This window comes from Euwallacea similis, chromosome 29 (assembly GCF_039881205.1).
Source record: "Euwallacea similis isolate ESF13 chromosome 29, ESF131.1, whole genome shotgun sequence".
Classification (NCBI taxonomy): Eukaryota; Metazoa; Arthropoda; class Insecta; order Coleoptera; family Curculionidae; genus Euwallacea; species Euwallacea similis.
Window position 1 is genome coordinate 1,410,539 of NC_089637.1, and position 18,661 is coordinate 1,429,199.

The 18,661-nt window shown below is 33.5% G+C and overlaps 2 protein-coding genes across 3 annotated transcripts in view; one reads left to right on the top strand and one right to left on the bottom strand.

The window, feature by feature from the left end:
• Positions 1 to 60: 60 nt before the first annotated feature.
• On the bottom strand, positions 61 to 11,880 carry LOC136417644 (endoribonuclease CG2145-like). Of its 2 annotated transcripts, none has more exons than XM_066403424.1 (6): positions 11,582 to 11,880; positions 7,950 to 8,279; positions 7,263 to 7,452; positions 4,388 to 4,584; positions 2,249 to 2,481; positions 61 to 457 (listed from the first exon to the last, which is right to left on the bottom strand). In XM_066403424.1, exons 1-6 carry the CDS (start codon positions 11,658 to 11,660, stop codon positions 224 to 226), a joined length of 1,263 nt encoding a protein of 420 aa, XP_066259521.1. In that variant the 5' UTR covers positions 11,661 to 11,880; the 3' UTR covers positions 61 to 223. The 2 variants fall into 2 exon arrangements, with proteins under 2 accessions (XP_066259521.1, XP_066259522.1); XM_066403425.1 differs by lacking the exon at positions 11,582 to 11,880 and adding an exon at positions 8,339 to 8,387 and having other exon boundaries at positions 63 to 457.
• A 525-nt stretch (positions 11,881 to 12,405) lies between these two features.
• Usp20-33 (Ubiquitin specific protease 20/33) overlaps positions 12,406 to 18,661 on the top strand; it is a 36,591-nt gene continuing 30,335 nt past the window's right edge. Inside the window, exons 1-4 of the mRNA XM_066403415.1 lie at positions 12,406 to 12,743; positions 14,783 to 14,867; positions 17,738 to 17,857; positions 18,087 to 18,297. Of these exons, the coding sequence (XP_066259512.1) occupies positions 14,784 to 14,867; positions 17,738 to 17,857; positions 18,087 to 18,297 (415 nt within the window). The 5' untranslated portion in view covers positions 12,406 to 12,743; position 14,783. The remainder of the gene's footprint in view (positions 12,744 to 14,782; positions 14,868 to 17,737; positions 17,858 to 18,086; positions 18,298 to 18,661) is intronic.

Sequence of the window (18,661 nt, forward strand, 5' to 3'; positions counted from 1 at the left end):
TTACGGTCTCAACTCACGTAGTTAGCCTTCGTCGCAGACATACTAAACCTTATGCAGTTCCTCTCTCACTTATACAATTCTTATGTTTTCACTTGAATTGGCTTTACCTGTATAAATTATAAAACTAATAACTTATATTTTTTAAATTATATTACTTATACAAAATTAGATGTAGTTTTAGATCATGAGGGAACTTCAATGATTTCATATAAATCCGAAAACATTAAATTTCCGGGAATGCGCTTCCTATCATTTGTTTTCCCCGGTATTTAAATGAATATGTTCTGATAATAAACCGATTTCCATTCATTTTTAATGGGCAAATTTGATCTGCTCTTAAAACGAAGCAGGTGGTATATAGAGCCATTTCCAATTCAGGACTAGTACCAATAAACATAGATCCCACAGGCTTGTCAATATCGTGGAAGGTGAAGTGGTATTTTAAAATAACTCCTTTCTAAAAAATAAAAGAAACCTTATGTAGTAATTGTTAAAAAGGTCGTTTTTACAACAGTCATCAGGAATGTTTAGCTCCCAGATTCAAGAACCTGGTTTGATAACACTTCGAACAAGAAATAATATATTATACATTTAGATGGAAATTGTTTCTTTTCTATCAAGAGCAAAATATAGCAAACCTTAGGAGCACAACGCAAAAACATGGACTTATTTAAATAAATCTCAGTATATGCGGACCATAATTCTACAGATACTTGTATTGTTACAACTTGTATGGCTGAATATGGTGAAAAGCCTTTTTCTGGCTATATTTCTGGATGGAAAGCAACAAAATGAAATTGAATACTTTCTATCTAAGCAAAACATAATAAATAGTATTTTTACATATGTAGTAAGGTCCAAAAGTTTTCGTCCTGATACATTTTTGGTTTTTCTAGGAAGTAACAAAACTTTACTTGTATACTTTAATCCTTTACCTCCCCGAAGAGTTAAAATCAGCCAAATCAAGGAAGTAGTTATTTAGTTAAAAATTCTTGAAGTCCAAGTGCTGATTAAACTTTACAAATGTTGAAAATGGGATATCGTGTAGTCATAAAGTTTTTAGCTCTAGAAAGAAAATCGCCAAAAGAAACAAAAGAACGAATGGACGTTATATATGGTATTTTGTTCCCATCCTAATCCACCGTGAAAGACTGGGCTCGGCAATTTCGCATGGGCCGTGAAAATATCGAAGATAATCTGCAGCCAGGACACCCTGTTGAAGTATTGACATCGAAATCAACAGTGGCTGTAGAAGGGGAAGTCATTTTAGACAGATGTTTGAAAGCAAAAGAGATTTTAGCAAAATTAGAGCTTTCTAAAACCACAATTCTGAGAGTCCTACATGAACATCTTCACATAAACGTAGTTAGTACAAGATGGGTACTCAAACTTCTTTCGACAATTCAAATGCAGCAACGTACATAAAGCTGTAAACAATTTTTAGAAATTTGTAAAAAAAATCCGGACGAGTTTTTGAAAACAATTGTTACTGGTTATAAAATTATGTTCCTTTATTATGACTCCCTGCCTAAAAGGGAATCAATGAAATGGCGGCGTTTCAGTGCACCACGGCCTAAAAAAATCAGAATCTCGTAGCCCCTAAAAAGGTAATGGCTGCGGTTTTTTGGGATTCTAAGAAAATTCTTTTAATTAATTTCAAAGAGAGAAATACCATGATTAACGAGATATATTATGCCTCAATTTTACAAAAATTACGAGATACAAGCAAAGAAAAGCGTCGTGGAAAGTTCAGTCGAGGTATGTGACTATTGCATGACAATACTTTAGATCACACGGTTGTGAACGCAAAACCTGCAGTGCTCGAATGCAGCTTCCAAGAACTGGACCATTCACCCTGCAGTTCTTACCTGGCCTCCAGTGTTTTTTTTTCTCAAAATTAAAATCTAACATGCGTAATAGGAAATTTTCCAATGATGAAGAAGTCAAGTCAACAGTTTTAAAATATAGTAACACAAACACTTCTGATTATTTTTTAAAGGCTTAGAAATGTTAATTAGTTGTTCTGAAAAGTGCATTGAGATAGAAGCATATTATATTTTAAAAAATTTTTTAATCGTTCTACCACCTTTGAAAGTATATTAAGACAGAAGCTTCTGAACCTTACTACGTAGTTGTTTATAAATAAACTTAACTTTTCCTCTAATGTCTCAAATTAAAATTTATATGGTGAAATATAAATATTTATTATTTAACAGTAAATTAACAGTAAACTTCTGTGGACGCTTACCTCTCCCAAGTCTATCTTTTTCATATATCCCAAGTAATTTGCTTTTCCTCGAGATTCCTCTGCATTAAAGTACACCCAGTTGTGTAATCCTGATACCATGTTGTTTTTTATTTCTGACAAGAATACATGTTCAAACCCACTGGACCCAATCCTACCTTTGCCACGAGAGTACATAAAAAACCATATCTGCCTCAATAAGTCTCTGAATTCCTTGGGATCCTTTCCAAGTTTTCCTGAAATTTAAGTTTCAGTCAGTTGTGATCAGGCGGATGCATCGGGTGAGCTACATATATACATACAGGATCATTTCTATTTTTTCCTGCATTAAAAACTTCGGCATTTTGATAAGCACATTATTAAATTCAAACTAATCGAAAAGTACACAATATCTAAATTTACACTGAGTGTTGTTTACTGTTTTTAGTGATGATGTTTTTTATGGGGATTTTTTACTATTTTCATAGAAAAACTGTTTTATTCTGAAAATAAGCGTCAAACAAAAAATGTTTCCTACAAATGAGTTTCAGTTTTTTATAGTGAATCCATTTTTCTCAAAAGTTATATAGGTACCATTTAAAAAGTTTGACGTAACCTTAAAATAACCTTTAAAAACATTAAAAAATATATATTTTCCGCTCAACAAAGGCACCCTCTCACATGAATTAAATTTTACTTGAAACATTTTTCTCTTAAATTGTTAGTTTACTAGAAAATTGTATTTTCAAAAGAATAATACAAGGTGTCCTGTAAAAAAAAAATCGAGTTTGAGACACTTGGAATGTGAATTTTAGATATTTTTTTCAGTCTGTATAAAATTTCTTGAAAATTAAAAATGTATACTCTAATAGAACGATCTTTTGTTTTTAACTGAACAAATTTTCAAACGATTCAAATATTATATGAATTTATTGAGAATTTTAAAAAGCTAATTTTTTCTTCAATCTTCACATTAAATTGAATGAACTCAAAACCTACTAAATATTTTTTATATTTTATAATAATAAAAAATACTTATAGTTACAAGCAGAACGTTTATCATCATTTTTCAATCATTAGAGCAGTAATGGATCAAATTTTAAACTACATATGCAAAATCATTCTAATATTTAATTAGGTGCCTATGTGCTCCGGACATATATCATTTTAACCGTCTATTTTTTCAAATACCCTGTATATTATTTGAGTAAAAAGGGCATATGTAACTTTCTATTTGGCCAATTATAACAATTAACCTTAATAGACCCTTAACATTAAAAAAAATTGAGCCATTTGGGAAATATTACATTTCAGATTTATGCGCCACTAAGAGTTAGAATATTCAAAAATTGTTATATGTGGGTGTTGGCGAATACTCTGTTAGCGAAATACAGAGTATCAAAATCTTAAATTTTCTATTGTTTCATTCGCATTAGTGACAAGATTTTCAAAGCTTAATGATAGTTTTCTATAGTCCACAGAGTTGATCCCAATATATTGCTGGTCAAGTTATGATCTGCACAAGTACTGCCCAAATAAATAAAATACGAGAGACAAAACTCTTTTCAAAATTGAACAATGTGTTCAAATTTCCTGAAATAAGGAGAGAGAGAGAGAGAGAGAGAGAGAGAGAGAGAGAGAGAGAGAGAGAGAGAGAGAGAGAGAGAGAGAGAGAGAGAGAGAGAGAGAGAGAGAGAGAGAGAGAGAGAGAGAGAGAGAGAGAGAGAGAGAGAGAGAGAGAGAGAGAGAGAGAGAGAGAGAGAGAGAGAGAGAGAGAGAGAGAGAGAGAGAGAGAGAGAGAGAGAGAGTGTGTATTGCAAAATAGTTTGAGGCAGTTGCAATGAGCATGGCCCATGAAAAATATCACCCTGTGTGACCAACTAATTCTTCCTAGTGATCGTGGCTTTAAAATGTTACCTGAATTCCAACAATTCAAATTTGAACCAAATATCTAAAAAATTCTAAGAGCTATAGCAGCTATAAAGAAAAAAATTTAAGTAACACCTTGTAGCTAGAGAAAATGCAGTAGCGGAGTTATGTCCATATGAACTTTTCATCATAAAATAGCTTGAGAAATTATATCCTCAGATATTAGCACGGCAATAAGGAACACCCTATATTGGACACAGAGTATAAACAAATCAATGATAATATGGTACCTACCTTTCTGTATTAAAAAGTTTCTAGTGTACTGCATAACAGGAGTTCCTAACATTGAATCTAAGAAATTATTCTCTTCTATGCGTTCTTGACCAGTATAAACTTCATTCTGTTCTGCCTCCAAGAAGTAATTATTGTAAAGGAGAACCAACGTCCCTACAGATGATATTTGGAATGCTTGATCATCAATTTTGAGTAAACTACAAAAAATTTGATCTATGTACTTTCGTCTAGTTTCGAACCTCAGCTCAATTCAAGTTCAAAACATGTTTATTTACTAATTTACAATTTATACATTAAACCTTAAGAACTAATGAAGACAAATATTACCAGTTCAAGTCGGAATATAGGAATTGTGCAACTGTGGAAAGACCGTATAAGTTTTAATATGCCTTCGACAAAGACCAACGAAGTGTATTGAAAGACTAGCGGTTGAAGTGGGCGGAGTTATTCCAACCGACGTCTCTACTTCAATGTTTAAATTAATACCGATTTCATTGCCTTCATGGCGATGAAAATTTTTAAAAATATCAGAGCAAAATGCAGTAATATTTATAAATGAAAAAAAAAACGAAAACAACAACTTTCTGCATTAAAGTCGAAATTTCTTACATACTTTACTTGCACTGGGCAGTATACATATTTTTTGATATCGTTTTGAACGTTAAATTACTCGTTCTGTACCGTTTATGAATTGACCTCGAGACTGCAGCCAATGTCGCCGGCTCAATCTTGGACTCATCAAAACATAATAAACAAATATCAGCGAATTCAGATCATGATATTCATCAATGACGTACCTAAGTTATGCTAAAATGGGAAAACGTACAATAATTTATAAATAAGTAAATATTCGAAACTAATTTAATCCGTCACTAGAACTTATATTAGTAAAAATTCTGTAATAGTGAGAGATCTAGCAACTGGATTTAGACTGACTCCGCCCTACTATCTAACTCAGGCGCTGAGTGGGCACGGAAGCTTTAGAGCTTTCACGCACCGTATTGGGAAGACGGAACTGGAGTGCAGAACCTGCGGAGTTGAAGACAATGCGGAACACTGCATTTTCCAGTGTCCTGACTTCAACGTTCAAAGAAACGAACTCCGTGCATGCGTGAACGTCCTAACACCGGGAAATCTCATAGAAAATATATTGTCAAGTAAAGACACTTGGAACCGCTGTAGCAATGCAATTATAGATATGATAAAAACAAAGGAACAGATGGAGCGTCAAATCATATAATCCAGAGGAGCGAAAAAATGTATCTGCAAGTTTCTTTAAGTTTCTGATAACCTCCTATAAAATCCAATCCGACTCAATTAACTAAATTTGAAATTTAAAAAAAAAGTGTTTTTTTTTTTAATAAATTTCTAAGTATTACTTGCTGAGAGCTATATAAAGAAAAAAAAACAAAAAACACCGAAGCCTTCGCCGATACCTACGTCTTATCCCCCTGGGACAGTTCCGGATCTGCGAAGGATACAAAACGAAACGAGGTTTTTAGTGGGTAGGCGCTCCGAAAGAAGTGAATCCCACACTACCCGGTTGCCAGAACATCAGACAGGGTGTCTTTAGATTTTTCTCGAAAAAAAAAAAAAGACTGACTCCGCCCACTCCAACCGCTACTTTGTTGGTCTTTGTCGGAGGCATTTTACAACTTATACCGTCATTCTCCCACTTGTACAATTCCTATGTTCCGACTTAAACTAGTAATACCTATCATGGCTTTATAGGCTAGGTGGTGCGGTGAAAAGAAAAGGAGGCTAAAATGCATAGTGGAGGGAAGCTCTGAGATGCAAAAAATACGAACACATCTTAAACACCATCGCAAAAAAGCTAGCCTTCAAGACATGTGGCGCATACTATATTGTACCAAACAAGGCCATCCAGATTGTCGCCGGAATCCCTCCGATGGCTTTGCAGGTCAGGAAACGATATAACATCTTTGAAAAAGACCTGAAAGACAAGATCGAAGTGCGGAGACAGTTTTTTGAGAAATGATAGAAAACGTGGAATTCATATAACGGGTGGACCAAAACGTTTATAAAGGATGTGAAGGAATGGCATGATAAGAAGTGGGGAGAGCTCAACTACTTTTTACTATTACAAGGCACGGAGTGTGCTGCTCTTATCTGCATAATATAGGGAAGGTAGATTCTAACGAATGCTGGTAGCGTGTCGGAGGATGATTAGGAGTATACTATTTTCTTATGCCAGAGACTTGGGAAGGTTGGGAGCAGATCAGACATGGAATGCAGAGTTGCAGTGAACGTCAAAAATGTTTCATCGTTACTCTTAAGGGGAGAAAGGGAGAGCAATGCTATGATAAAGATGCTGGAGGATATAATGAGGGAGAAACAGAAGGGGAATGAAAAGGAAAATGTGCTTGTATACTGAAAAGTGAAACGGGAGAATTTTAATCTCTCCAAAGTAATGCTTCGTACTGATCCAGGGGAGATTAAGGATGAAGAGAAAGAAAGTTTAGCCGGTCGGCGATCCTGGACGAAAACCAACCCTACACACATTATGTGGGCAAACAAAACCGCTTTGTGTCAATCCCACATATCTGGTCGCAGATTCTTTAATCCTCTAATAAAAAAAAATACCGAGCTATTTCTTGAGAAATATTTACAAATATACGTCAAGCGTTTGAAGATGGGCTCTATTATTGTCCCCAAAATAGTGGAAATCATTTTCAACATTTATTAAATTCACAATGAATAAATTAAATAGTATTATATTTCAATTAGATTTTGCTTAATCAACACAAAACTACTTGATCAAATGTAGCTTTGTAGGGTATCATCGAGCATTTTTCGAGTGCTTTAAGATACGATACAAAAAAAAAAGTGTCACCTTGTATATCCTATAACTTACGGCAAAGGTGCCTCGTCCTGCGGTGACCTAGAAGTGGTAGTTCCTTGCAAATTTAAAGTCACGTATTTCATCAAGTTGTTGGAATCTTTTGTCAGCAAAGATTCAGAAAACTTTCTCAGTTCATCATCTGTAACCGTTGAGTCGGATGATTCAACTTTATCTGAATTTTCTTGTTGCTCATTGACGTTCACTGCAAACAGGAATAATTTATTTTTATTTAAGTAAATGACTATTGTAGAATTTAAGTAAGTTTATTTTTGGCAATTTTGTAAAGTACAGAATTGTAAACTTTAAACATCTCATTTCAGTAAAATGTCGAGAATAAGGCCAATCTACTGTTATAGAAAGTGATTTATTTTTCTTAAATGAGAAAATTAATCTTAAATTGGTCAGTGGCGCCCCACAAAAGGTTTAAGGAGGGTAAAACAGGATCTGATCCTTGAAAAGTGTCATCCTGTAGATCCTAATAATCAATGATCTTTCTAGTGGAGTAAACCTAAATGAACATCTTCATCGAATTAAATATCACAAAAACTATTGGTAAAATTGAATAAAATAAATGAAACTCTAACACCCTGTATATCGAATATTTCAAATGTATGTAAGACAAATTGAGCCAAATCGCAATATTGAATGATATTTGACCCATTAAGTGGGGAATACCCTATTTTCACGTGGGTACGTTACCATTCAGACTAGGTTTGTTGTTCTCTTGGGGTTTATTATGTTGGGTATGATTTTTTAAATTCTGGCTATTTAAGCTATGTTCAGTCTTTTCTCCGGTCAGCGCAGACCCAGCCTGTTCGTTTCGTATCCAGATGTTATTCTGCTGAATCCATTTTCTTGGAGGCTGCGTTGAAGTTGTTGGTCTATTATTATGTCGGCCTCTTTGTCCTAATACAGGCCAGGGTGTAGTAGTACTTCTATTCTGCAAGGGTTCCTTTTGTTCAACATTTCTAGAATTGTAAGAATTTGTTTTCCATGAGTTGCCTGCACCGGAGTAGGTAATGTCTCCACCTAATGCACAGAGAAACGACATAATTAGTGGTAAGTAAAACGCAGTAGTATTGTATTACAGCTTATCAGACTAAAAGCGCTAACAGCAAACATTCAGATTTTTTATCTCTGAACATACCAGGCTATCATGCCTATGTTCAGTTAAAAAAAACGCACTTCAATGCCTCAAAACCTAAAAACCTCTGGAGCTTATGTGTAAATTGCCAATAATGGAGAAGAGCAGGGCAAGTTTAGTGAGGGCGAAGAGCAAGTCCTTCCTGATGACTTCAACAGCGAATGAGATGTGGCAACCTTTGAATGTAACAAGTAGGATCGAAATCACAAATGGAAGGAAGGAATCGGAAAGAAAAAATCGAATACACACCAAACAGAGTTTTAGCACAATCTTAGGCTAAATCTATTTGACCTAATCGTCCAGTGCAAATATTGCTACGGTGGCGAGGTTGATTAATAGCGTCATGCAAAATGTAATTAATGCAAAAATTGCTTGTGAAAACATTGTTCAACCCTTTCTACATCTGAGCAGCAGGGTGTAGCGCTAAAGGGAAGATCAGCTCCTATCCGGAAAAATTGTCTAAAGGAGAAACAAAAACATTCAACTACTACTAAGTGGACTGCAATTTTAGGTCTAGGATTATCTCAATACAAACTTAGAGCCGGAACTTCAACAAAATAGACGTTTGGTGATTTAATTAAATAACAACAGGAAAGAACTGAGCAAAGTTCAGAACAGTCCAAAAATTATAAACCAAAATAACTCAAATATTGAGGATGTGGTGGCGCGTGATTTTTGTCAGGCGTAGATATGTCATCTGATAGCGGCATCATCAGATACCATGAACCAGTGAATTGAAAAACTTAAACTAATTCATGACGCTATGACTTCTGAGTTTCTGCAAAGATCTTAGCGATAGGATATTTGGATGTCGGCTAAGTGCTCAGAACGATCAAGCATTACAATTTCAAGACGATAATTTCTAATACAAACTGGAAGCAGTAAAAAAACCTGTGGCTGTAGTTGAAGCAAGCTACTCCTAGGTTCTGTACAGTATCAAGTCAAAGGTTAAATCAATATCCCTGGCAGTAGCACTGGGGTTGAGCTACTGAGGTTTAAACAGACGCAGGTGGGCCGAGCTACAAATCTGATCGTGTCCAGGCCCCGGACATGTATGCTGCTGGGGGATTCCTTAATGAATGCTCAGACCCTTTGTTTGAGCTCAATATAAATAGAGCTTGTCAGTTAAATTTTAATGGTTTCACATGAGCTGCTGATACTATAAGAGAAATTGGTACTGGTAATGTTAAGTAGTATCTTCTAGCGAGGGGAGATGACGTCCTCTTTTATCATAAGTTTGATAACAAACATTTGAATAAAGTCTCATTTAAAATCGGCATTAAGCCAATACACATCAAGAAATGAGAAACCCTGCGACGCGACACGTTATTTGCGATGGAGGACCAAGCCATACTCAGGGGTTGCCCAGTTATGATAATGATGGTCAAAATGGAAGGTTTTTAGGGATTCAGGGGAGGGGAATGTCGATATTGAATGTTTATACCAGAACGTTAGAGGCCTTTGAACAAAGCTTCAATTCAATTCTTTGACAGGATCATAATATATTATTGCATAATAAGATCTGATTGCATAATAGAATGTTTGATGGTAAGCTTAGTATGTCCCGGAATTATCCTGTTCGACGTGATAAACATTATTGTTAGTGACGGCGAAGGGGAGAAGAGTCTATTTCATGCAGAAAGTTTCCTTGGTCTAAATGAGTCACTAGTCGCGGAGCCAGATGGTCTTCCCGTTCCATTTTATCGAGGTTATTAATTTCTGGTGTGTCATGGTCTTGCTTTACTATTTAATAGATCCTTGTCTCTTAGGAAATTTTTCTAAAATTGGGAAAAAATTTAATGTAATTCCCAGACAAAAGAGTCAAGGCAGATCCTTAGTGAAGAACTATAGACCAAGTTCTAAAAGTGTTGAGTCTAAAATATTGAAATCTCTTTTCAATAACAGGTTAAAATTGGGTGTGAAGAGTTTTGTCGAACAAATAGCATTGTTTCTCAACAGAGCAATCCACCACTTCGCATATTTTGCTACTAGTTTAATACCATAAGACTGAATGATTGTTTGGTATCTTAGTTTGGCATTTACTTGAGTGAAAAAAGCGCATTGTAGAAATCGATGGTATTGAATCATGTGAGATTCTTGTGGCATTTGGAATCCCTCAGAGTTCGCATCTTGCACCCTTATTTCTTGACATTTTTTTTAACAGCTCATGGATTTTGCAAGGAATACACCAATGAAAATGTTGAGCTTTGTGAACTGTATCTTGAATGACTGCTATAACAAAATATGTCTCAAGACCCATTGTGATTCCTAGATATATGAAATATCTTACTGAATATATGCTTTCTTTTTGGTGGTCCAATTGTTGTCTTCATGTTATGACTCTTGAAATAATTCAAAGACAATTCTTAAGAATTATAAACCATAGACTTGGAATTCCTTATTCCTCGTTAGTAAGTGTGATCTACTATGGTCTCTAAGCAACTGATTTTCCAGCATTACCTTCATTGTTTCAGTTACTTAAGCTAGTTTATTTACATGTTCACCAAAGACCAGCTAGAAAGTGTGAAGTTTTCATTGTGTAATTTCATAGAATTAATTATGGCATGAATTAGCCTGTAACAAGGGTATATATGTTTGCTAATTTGTTAAAGTTCTCAATAATATGCCTCTGCCCCTGAAACATCTTTGTGGCATCAGTGTGACAGAGTACATATACCTAATAGAAGATAGGTTAAAGAACACCTTTTACAAGTATTCTGGGGTAGAGAAATGGGACGCAACATAGAGCAATTATAGCCCCCTAGCTCACCTGATTTGACCTCATTAGATTTTTTAACATAAAATCTTTAAAACAAGAATTCTTTCTTGATGTTGATTACCTTTAGAATTGTTCAAGAACAACAAGAAAACTAGAAGAGTCGAGAAAAACATGATTTTGTATTGAATGTGGTGTAAAGCATATGGAAGCATGATTCAAAAATAGCCTGATTTTTGATCTGAAATAACAAGTTAAAAGAAAGCTGATGTGACATCAAAGTAATTTCTTATGTGTAACAGAGTAGATTGGCCTAAATACTACAACCAGCATCCATATTTGTATATACAGGAACTACCAATAATAAGATGTATATGATTATGATGAAATAAACCCAATGAAAGGTAGATATACTGTTGCCATATGATATTGTCGGAAAGTATATTCCTTAGCTCTATGTTGCATACTTACATAAACTACCAACCACAATGAACAGTATGACACTCAAAATAACTTTAAATGTTGAAAGTTGTGATAAATGTGGCAACATTTTGCTAAGCAACTGGAAAATGCTCAAAAGTTAACATTCGCTATTCAGACTTTCAGACCAGACCATTCACTAAAACAAATTTATATCTTTTGTGTTTAATACAACAGACCCAAGGTGAAGAGAAGAATTTTGCGTTACAGTTTACAGAAAACGAGAAACCGAACGAACATACATCACACATGCAAATAAAAAACAGTACAAAGCACAATCAAAATGAAAGGGAAAGGGGTGGTCCATCCATGGTGAAAGTAATAATAAACAGAATAAATGATGGTCCCATTTCATAAGTCATATACTCGGCCATTGTCCATAAAACTTTAAAGCGTTTTCGATTTCGAATGACCATACAAATAGAACCTGGTTCTAAAGATTCAGGACCAGTGAACAAAAAAATAAACAGAGCGGCTGGCTAAAACGAAATGTTGGCATTAGAATCAGGTTCCATTTGTGACGTCAGTGTTTTCAATGATATACGGCTGATCCGGACTTGGGTTCAAATTGGTCAAGCTTGGTTTCGGTTCTGGTTATATTGTAAACGCTTTGCGCGCGCGGTTCTGGTTTCGAGTGACACATGAACAATTTCGGCGCTCGTAGCTGGGTAGCAATGTGCCCGGCGAAAGCTATCCGCGTCTGTCTAACATGTATCAAACGTCATAGTAAGAGAAGGCCAATTGAAGAAGTCGGTCATATAAACGCACGAAGTGCGCACTGGCGCGGATGACTGAACTCGCTATCTGTCAACCGTAACCAGAAGCACGTACGAAAGGAGTTCTGGAAAATGTTCGCGGCTAACGATGACAGTGACACTTCAGTGAATTCTGAATTGTGATATGATTTTTTTTGCATATAGTAGGAATTAGTGAATTTACTATTAGTGGAATTTTTAATTTTTTTTTGCTTTTGGTTTTATTCAAATCTTACAAAAAAGTATGTGCGTGTACACGAATGTTTAATCAAAACTTTTGGTTAGACGTGTTGCTTATTTTCTGCTTTTCTTTTGGTTCAGATCATTATTACTTAGTTTCTAGAACTCCCAAAACAAGATAAACTGCATGTTCATGTTAAATTAATCTAAAATAGCTGGTAAGTAGTGAGTTTTCACATTTGCTTCACCATTTCTTTTTTAAATTATACTTTATAATAAGTTTGTTTAATGAGCCCTTAACCTCTGCTGAATCATCTTTAATTTAAAAAGATATGACTTTTACTAATAATGTGATCTTCACTCTTCATTTCATAATTCAACTCCTAATAATATGAAACTCATTAAGGTTTTTTGGAAGGGATCGCAAGTACTTTTTAAAACATACATTTAGTTCAGATTTGTATAGAGCTGAGCAACCGGAGGTTCACCACAGTTACCCTGCCATTATCTAGTGCCATACTTATTTCAATGAGTAACAAATAGATAATTAAGTTCTAGACTGAACTATGCAAGCAATATTGTTCAAAATTTTATTTCCTCCTCGTTTTCAGTTTAAAGTATGCACAAATGCTAACAACTTTGTATTTATGTCAAATGATTTTGTAGTGAAATCATTTAACATAAGTGCCATTGGCTCATTAACTTTACATTGGAGCATCACTAATAGCTTTTCTGGCAGGTATTACATGAATACTTTCATGAAAAGTATAAGAATTTCACTTCCTTTTTTACATTGTATGTTACTTTATCAAAATATTATATTGTCAGTTTATAAGATAAACTTTAGAATTTAAGCTAAACATTGACTTGTGGTACTTGTTCAAAATAATTTTTAATAATTTCATTTAACACAAACACCAAGGCAAGGTGTTTAAATAGGAGCTTTAACATCGATTCTAGCAAACAAAGCATTGATGTTAATTATAAATACAATAAAGTCTACATTTTCACAGTATAACCAAGTAGTTTAATATCTCTCCTTGAAGCTAGGAAAAGGACCTATGGAAAATAGTTGTTCAGTTTTTATGTTGCTTATGTCTTTTCTCTTCATTTCCCAATGCCAAGCGGCCAGTTTGTAAACTAGTCTTAGCTATCTATTTTATTATGCATTTTGACTCAATGAGCTCAGATGTTGCTACTAAGCTCAGTCAGATGAATCAGAATGCCACCAGGATATTTAATTTGAAAATTCAACACCCAATAACAAGAGCTTATCTTGAGCTGTGAATACTTATTGCTACATATTATATTTGTCATAAGTAATTTTTAAAAAATTGTCTAAAAAATTTTTGGTTTTCGCACAACTCTGGTTAATGACCATTTAACTCTTTATGCATAAAATTAATTTCACACAAAAACAAATCCCACTTATATGATGTAAATGCCATACAATAAAGTTGATTTTGTATAAACAACAAAACTGTAGTTTTTTGTTTATAATACAATATTAAGTAAAAAATAAAACTTAATGAAAGTCAACCACCAAATATCAACAATATTGCAAAGAAGTAAACTTTGAAAAACTAAAATTAATATTTAAGGGAGTTTTTTGTGTCTCTTATATAAATTTGCTATTTGTGCTATTCTTCCTTGAAGCTGTCAATATATTCATAGTTATTTATTTGCATGTGTTGGTGTGGACAATACTTACATTTACTAGGTAAGAGCTCAGGACACAACATAAAAGACCGAGTCATGAGTGCTAGAGGTACTGGTGTTGAGTAGTATTAATCTAAGAACAAATACCCATCAGTAAAAAGAAAAGTGAACATGATTACTGCATTAAGCATTCAGTTATAGACCAAAAATGCTCCTTTATATCTCTCACTTGTCATGGTTTGGCACTACATTACATAATGAAAATGAGCAACCCTGTATTATTACAATTCAGTAAAAAAATCCTCATACATAACAACTCTTGTTGTAACAGAGACACACTTGACACAAGTGTCAAGCATGTCTCTATTACCTGGTTTCCTCACCATTATTTTTAGGGCACTGCTTGTGAGTTTAATAACATTATATCTATTCTTATTTATTCAAAAGACTAAAAAATTAAGTATGCTGAGATAGAATATGATGAAACAACTTCTTTGACAGATCTCTTAGTGGCAAAGATTTTAAATCTTAAAATTAGTATTTATAAAGAATTTATGTGTATGATTAATTTCTAAAATTTCATATTTACATTTTTCAGCATGATGGTTGACAGACCTTGTATTCATTGGGCTGATTCTTTGACTGATTTTAATGATATTTCGAGAATATTAACGTTAAAGCAGGTGAGTTTGTAATGAATATTGAAATATTACATGTATTAAGTGGGTGTTGTTAACCTTGGATAATTTGACCTACTGGATGTACAGAATATATCCAAGAGAAGAAAAAATAAATTCCAAGGGTAACAGGATTCATTTAATATATGAAGACCGAGTAAAGCCCATTTTTTATTTCATTGCATAGCTTTAGGTGTTATAAATTTTACTTTTCATTTACTCACATTTTTTCTAGATATTACAAGGTGATTCTAGAGATTAAAATAATAAAAAAACGCTCTTATAAACACCCAAAAAATTGCTTCTTAAAAGGGTTAGAACCTTTTTAAGGGGAAATTTTAAACTTGTTTTTTCTAAATATTTTCGAAACGAATTAGAGAATGCGTTGAGATGAACGAATGCTATTTTCAACATTTGTTGTGAATAAGTAATAAATCCTTAATAATATTAGTCATAAAAATATATTTCTATTACAAGGATGCCTACTATGTTTATTACTATGCATTTCGATGTCGATGTAATCGTGCATCGGTTTATAAAGACTTTTTTTTTGAGAAAACGGTCTATCCTAACGAGATAAAATAAGAGGACCTTTTCTATTTAAAAATATTTGCAATTCAACAATTTGATTTAAAAAATTAGGAAATGTCACAAACAAGAATGTTAAAAGAATATTTATGTAGGAGACCCCCTGTGTATGACACCCCTGACTAAAATTTGCAATTATTAATATACAAAAATTTTCCCATTCTAATTTATTAAAGTATATTAAATTTCCTAATTTTAGCGTAAACCATTTACAAAATACTACGAAAAAAACATCTTCAGAGTTCCCCCTTTAAGGGGCTCTAACCCTTTTAAGAAGCAATTTTTGGGGAGAGTTTATAAGAACTTTTTTTATTATTTTAATTTCTATAATCACCCTCCAAAATATTTCGACATTATTTCCGAATACCCTGTATAACAAGTTAAATAAAGGTGATTAGAGGAATAAACTGAACACGATCCATCATTTTGTAATTAAATATTATGTGTTCAATAAAATCTTACCTCTTGCTAGCCTTGAAAATGTATATCCGGAATTTATTTCATCATGTACTTGGTATCATTCGTAGAAATGAGGAACTTTGAAGTTTGAACTCACTAAATCTTACATGTTCATTTAAATTTTCAAAGGTAGAGGTCATTTTTAATTGAACTCTCGTTGTATAAATTCAAGAGAGATGATGGACGGTTCACATTATTGGTCAGGTCTCGGTCTGATCACGGTCCGGTCGAATTTTCGAACATTCATTTTGTATTCTTCATACACAGTATTACGCACAATTAGAAACACAAAATCAATATTACAATATTGAACTGACTGAGATTAGACCGTGATCTGACCGATAATATAGACCAACCTTAAAATAGCCGTTGCTATACTTTTTGGTGAAATGGCCATTTTTTTCCAGAGAAAAATATTCGTGGCCTAAATGAGAGTAATTATGTTTCGTATCCGACGGATAAGTAGTATTAGAACCCTCACATTTTTTTTATATTCAACTTTCACTTTCCGGTTAAATAATCATCGAAATATGAAAGATCTATTTTCAAGGTTCTCCAAAATGCAAAATAAGATATACAAAAGTATCATAGATGACAGGAGTTCAAAATCTCCCATTACTAAATCACCAAGGCATTCCAAGAGTTCAGTTTGCTACTACAGTTCAAGGATTTATTGTAATAGTATGATAAGTACCAAGTAAAAAGAAAATAGATATTGGACTTTAAAGTTTTGAAAAATTATATAAAACTTGTAAATATTTCAATGAGTGACATCATTTGTGGGACAATAGACCTATTGTTTTACTGTGACTTGTTATGTTAATAATTGTTTAAAATTTTCACAAGATGTTCCAGGTTTTATAATCGGGACTTCGGGGCATTTTATGATCGATTGCTCATACTACAATTTGTTGTTGATTCTGAGTCACATGATGATAATGTTTACGTATTATAATTTTTAGTTCCACCTTTATTGAAGTAGCTCGTACAACCTGTTATTGCAATTTTTAATTTGGCAATGTAAAAAAAAAAAACTGACATCCTGTATTTCGGAAACGATGCATTTGGGAATTTATTTTATATATTTTTTTCCCCATTTATATATTGTTTTCCCTCATTTTTTAGTAGTAGAATGATATTTTAATAGTTAATACGTGTCCCGAAATTAGGTGGCCCTGATTTACTCAAATTTGAATTTCAAAAAATCACATTTTTTATGGTTTTATTACTCATGATTTTCGAAAACTAATAACGCTTTTACAAGGCACTGTTTTATTCTCTGCCTAACAGTGACTTTATTTCTAAGATTTGACATTCCGTTTTTCAGATAATCGCTTCAACTTAATTTTTTTAAATTCGGACCTTAATTTTTTTCTCATTTTCGAGTAACTTTAAATTTTCCAAAACTAAAGGTCTTACACTTGTCACTAAATTTTTACAATACATTTTGTAAAGTATTTTTAAAAATCGAAGAATGGACACTAACACCAAAGGACAACATGTTTAAACTTGACAACACACAATTGGCTGCAACAGCACTTGTTGATTCTTGCCAAAATTAAGCAGAGTTTTTATGTTTAAATGCCAGTGTTCAATTATTTTTATGACAAAACTTTTTACAACATTTCTACTTACCCTATATTCAATGTTGAAGTTTTAACTGCAACAGATCTCTTATTTTTCAAAAATTGTTGTAGGAAAAGTATTGTATGCAACTTGCACAGAATGATCATTTCGTGCTCGTTGTATAATATACTACGTTTTGAAATCAGTTTGATACCAGATTTTCTCCTGGAATCAAATCATTATTAATTTTTTTTTTTTTAAAGGAACTTACATGCTCTGACTGTGACTGCCGAGGTCCTAATCTGTGGCTTTGTCTGAAAATAAATTGTGGATATATTGGATGCGGTGAAAAATCTAATGATGATAATACCAAACATAATGCTGTAAGTATTTTTTTTACTACATCGGTAGTTAATTGGAAATACCGAAATAAAAAACTTTTGCGGAAAATAACGAGCCACTAAGCAACGCCACACAAAAAAAAAGTTCTATGATTCTTCTTTTCGACCCTATAATCAAATATTCAATTTTATTTTTCGTTTCTTCACAAAGTTTCACTAGACATAAGATGCTAAGTTTGAAATTCTCTGTAATGATGATATTTGGTTTTAGAATAACCCATCACATGCCATTCATATTAACCTTACTACACGACGTGTGTGGTGTTATGGTTGTAAAGGGGAAGTGTTCTTACAGCAATGTAAGCGACGTAATTATGCGGAGGATTACGAGAGCGATCAAGAGCTAGCTGGAAGTTTATCACTACATAAAGATTCAGGGCATGGTAGCTATGCTACATTGCGGGCAAGTAGCCCAGATAGAGGTACGTATTTAATTTAACCTATCTGATTTTCGTGGTCCGCATCATTTGTTGTTTATTCCATCAACAGTTAGAAGTAGGTTATCTCAAAGTTGAATCCCTTGTATACACTGTATCCTATAAGGAGGGCCAGTATTATTATTAATTGTAAGATTTAGGTACAAGTCGACGAAATGACAACCAAGAATACAAGATACGATTTTAATTTTTTTTAATTATATAAAAAAGCTGACTTAGATCATTTATTTTATTTTTTCCTGGCGTTAAGAAGCAGGATACATAAAATCTGATGCAACTGTATCAAAGGGACTTTAAATAATTTTAAATAGAACATTATACAATTTTTTTTATTACACGTTTCATCTTT

Bases quoted from the DNA above. Each gene is read 5' to 3' on its own strand.
- LOC136417644 (XM_066403424.1), bottom strand. From the start codon at position 11,660: ATGTTGCCACATTTATCACAACTTTCAACATTTAAAGTTATTTTGAGT. The intron at 4,585-7,262 runs GTAAGTTATAGG...AATTTTTTGTAG, and splicing joins CAGGACGAGGCACCTTTGCC to TTTACTCAAAATTGATGATC. The intron at 2,482-4,387 runs GTAGGTACCATA...CTTAAATTTCAG, and splicing joins AAACTTTTTAATACAGAAAG to GAAAACTTGGAAAGGATCCC.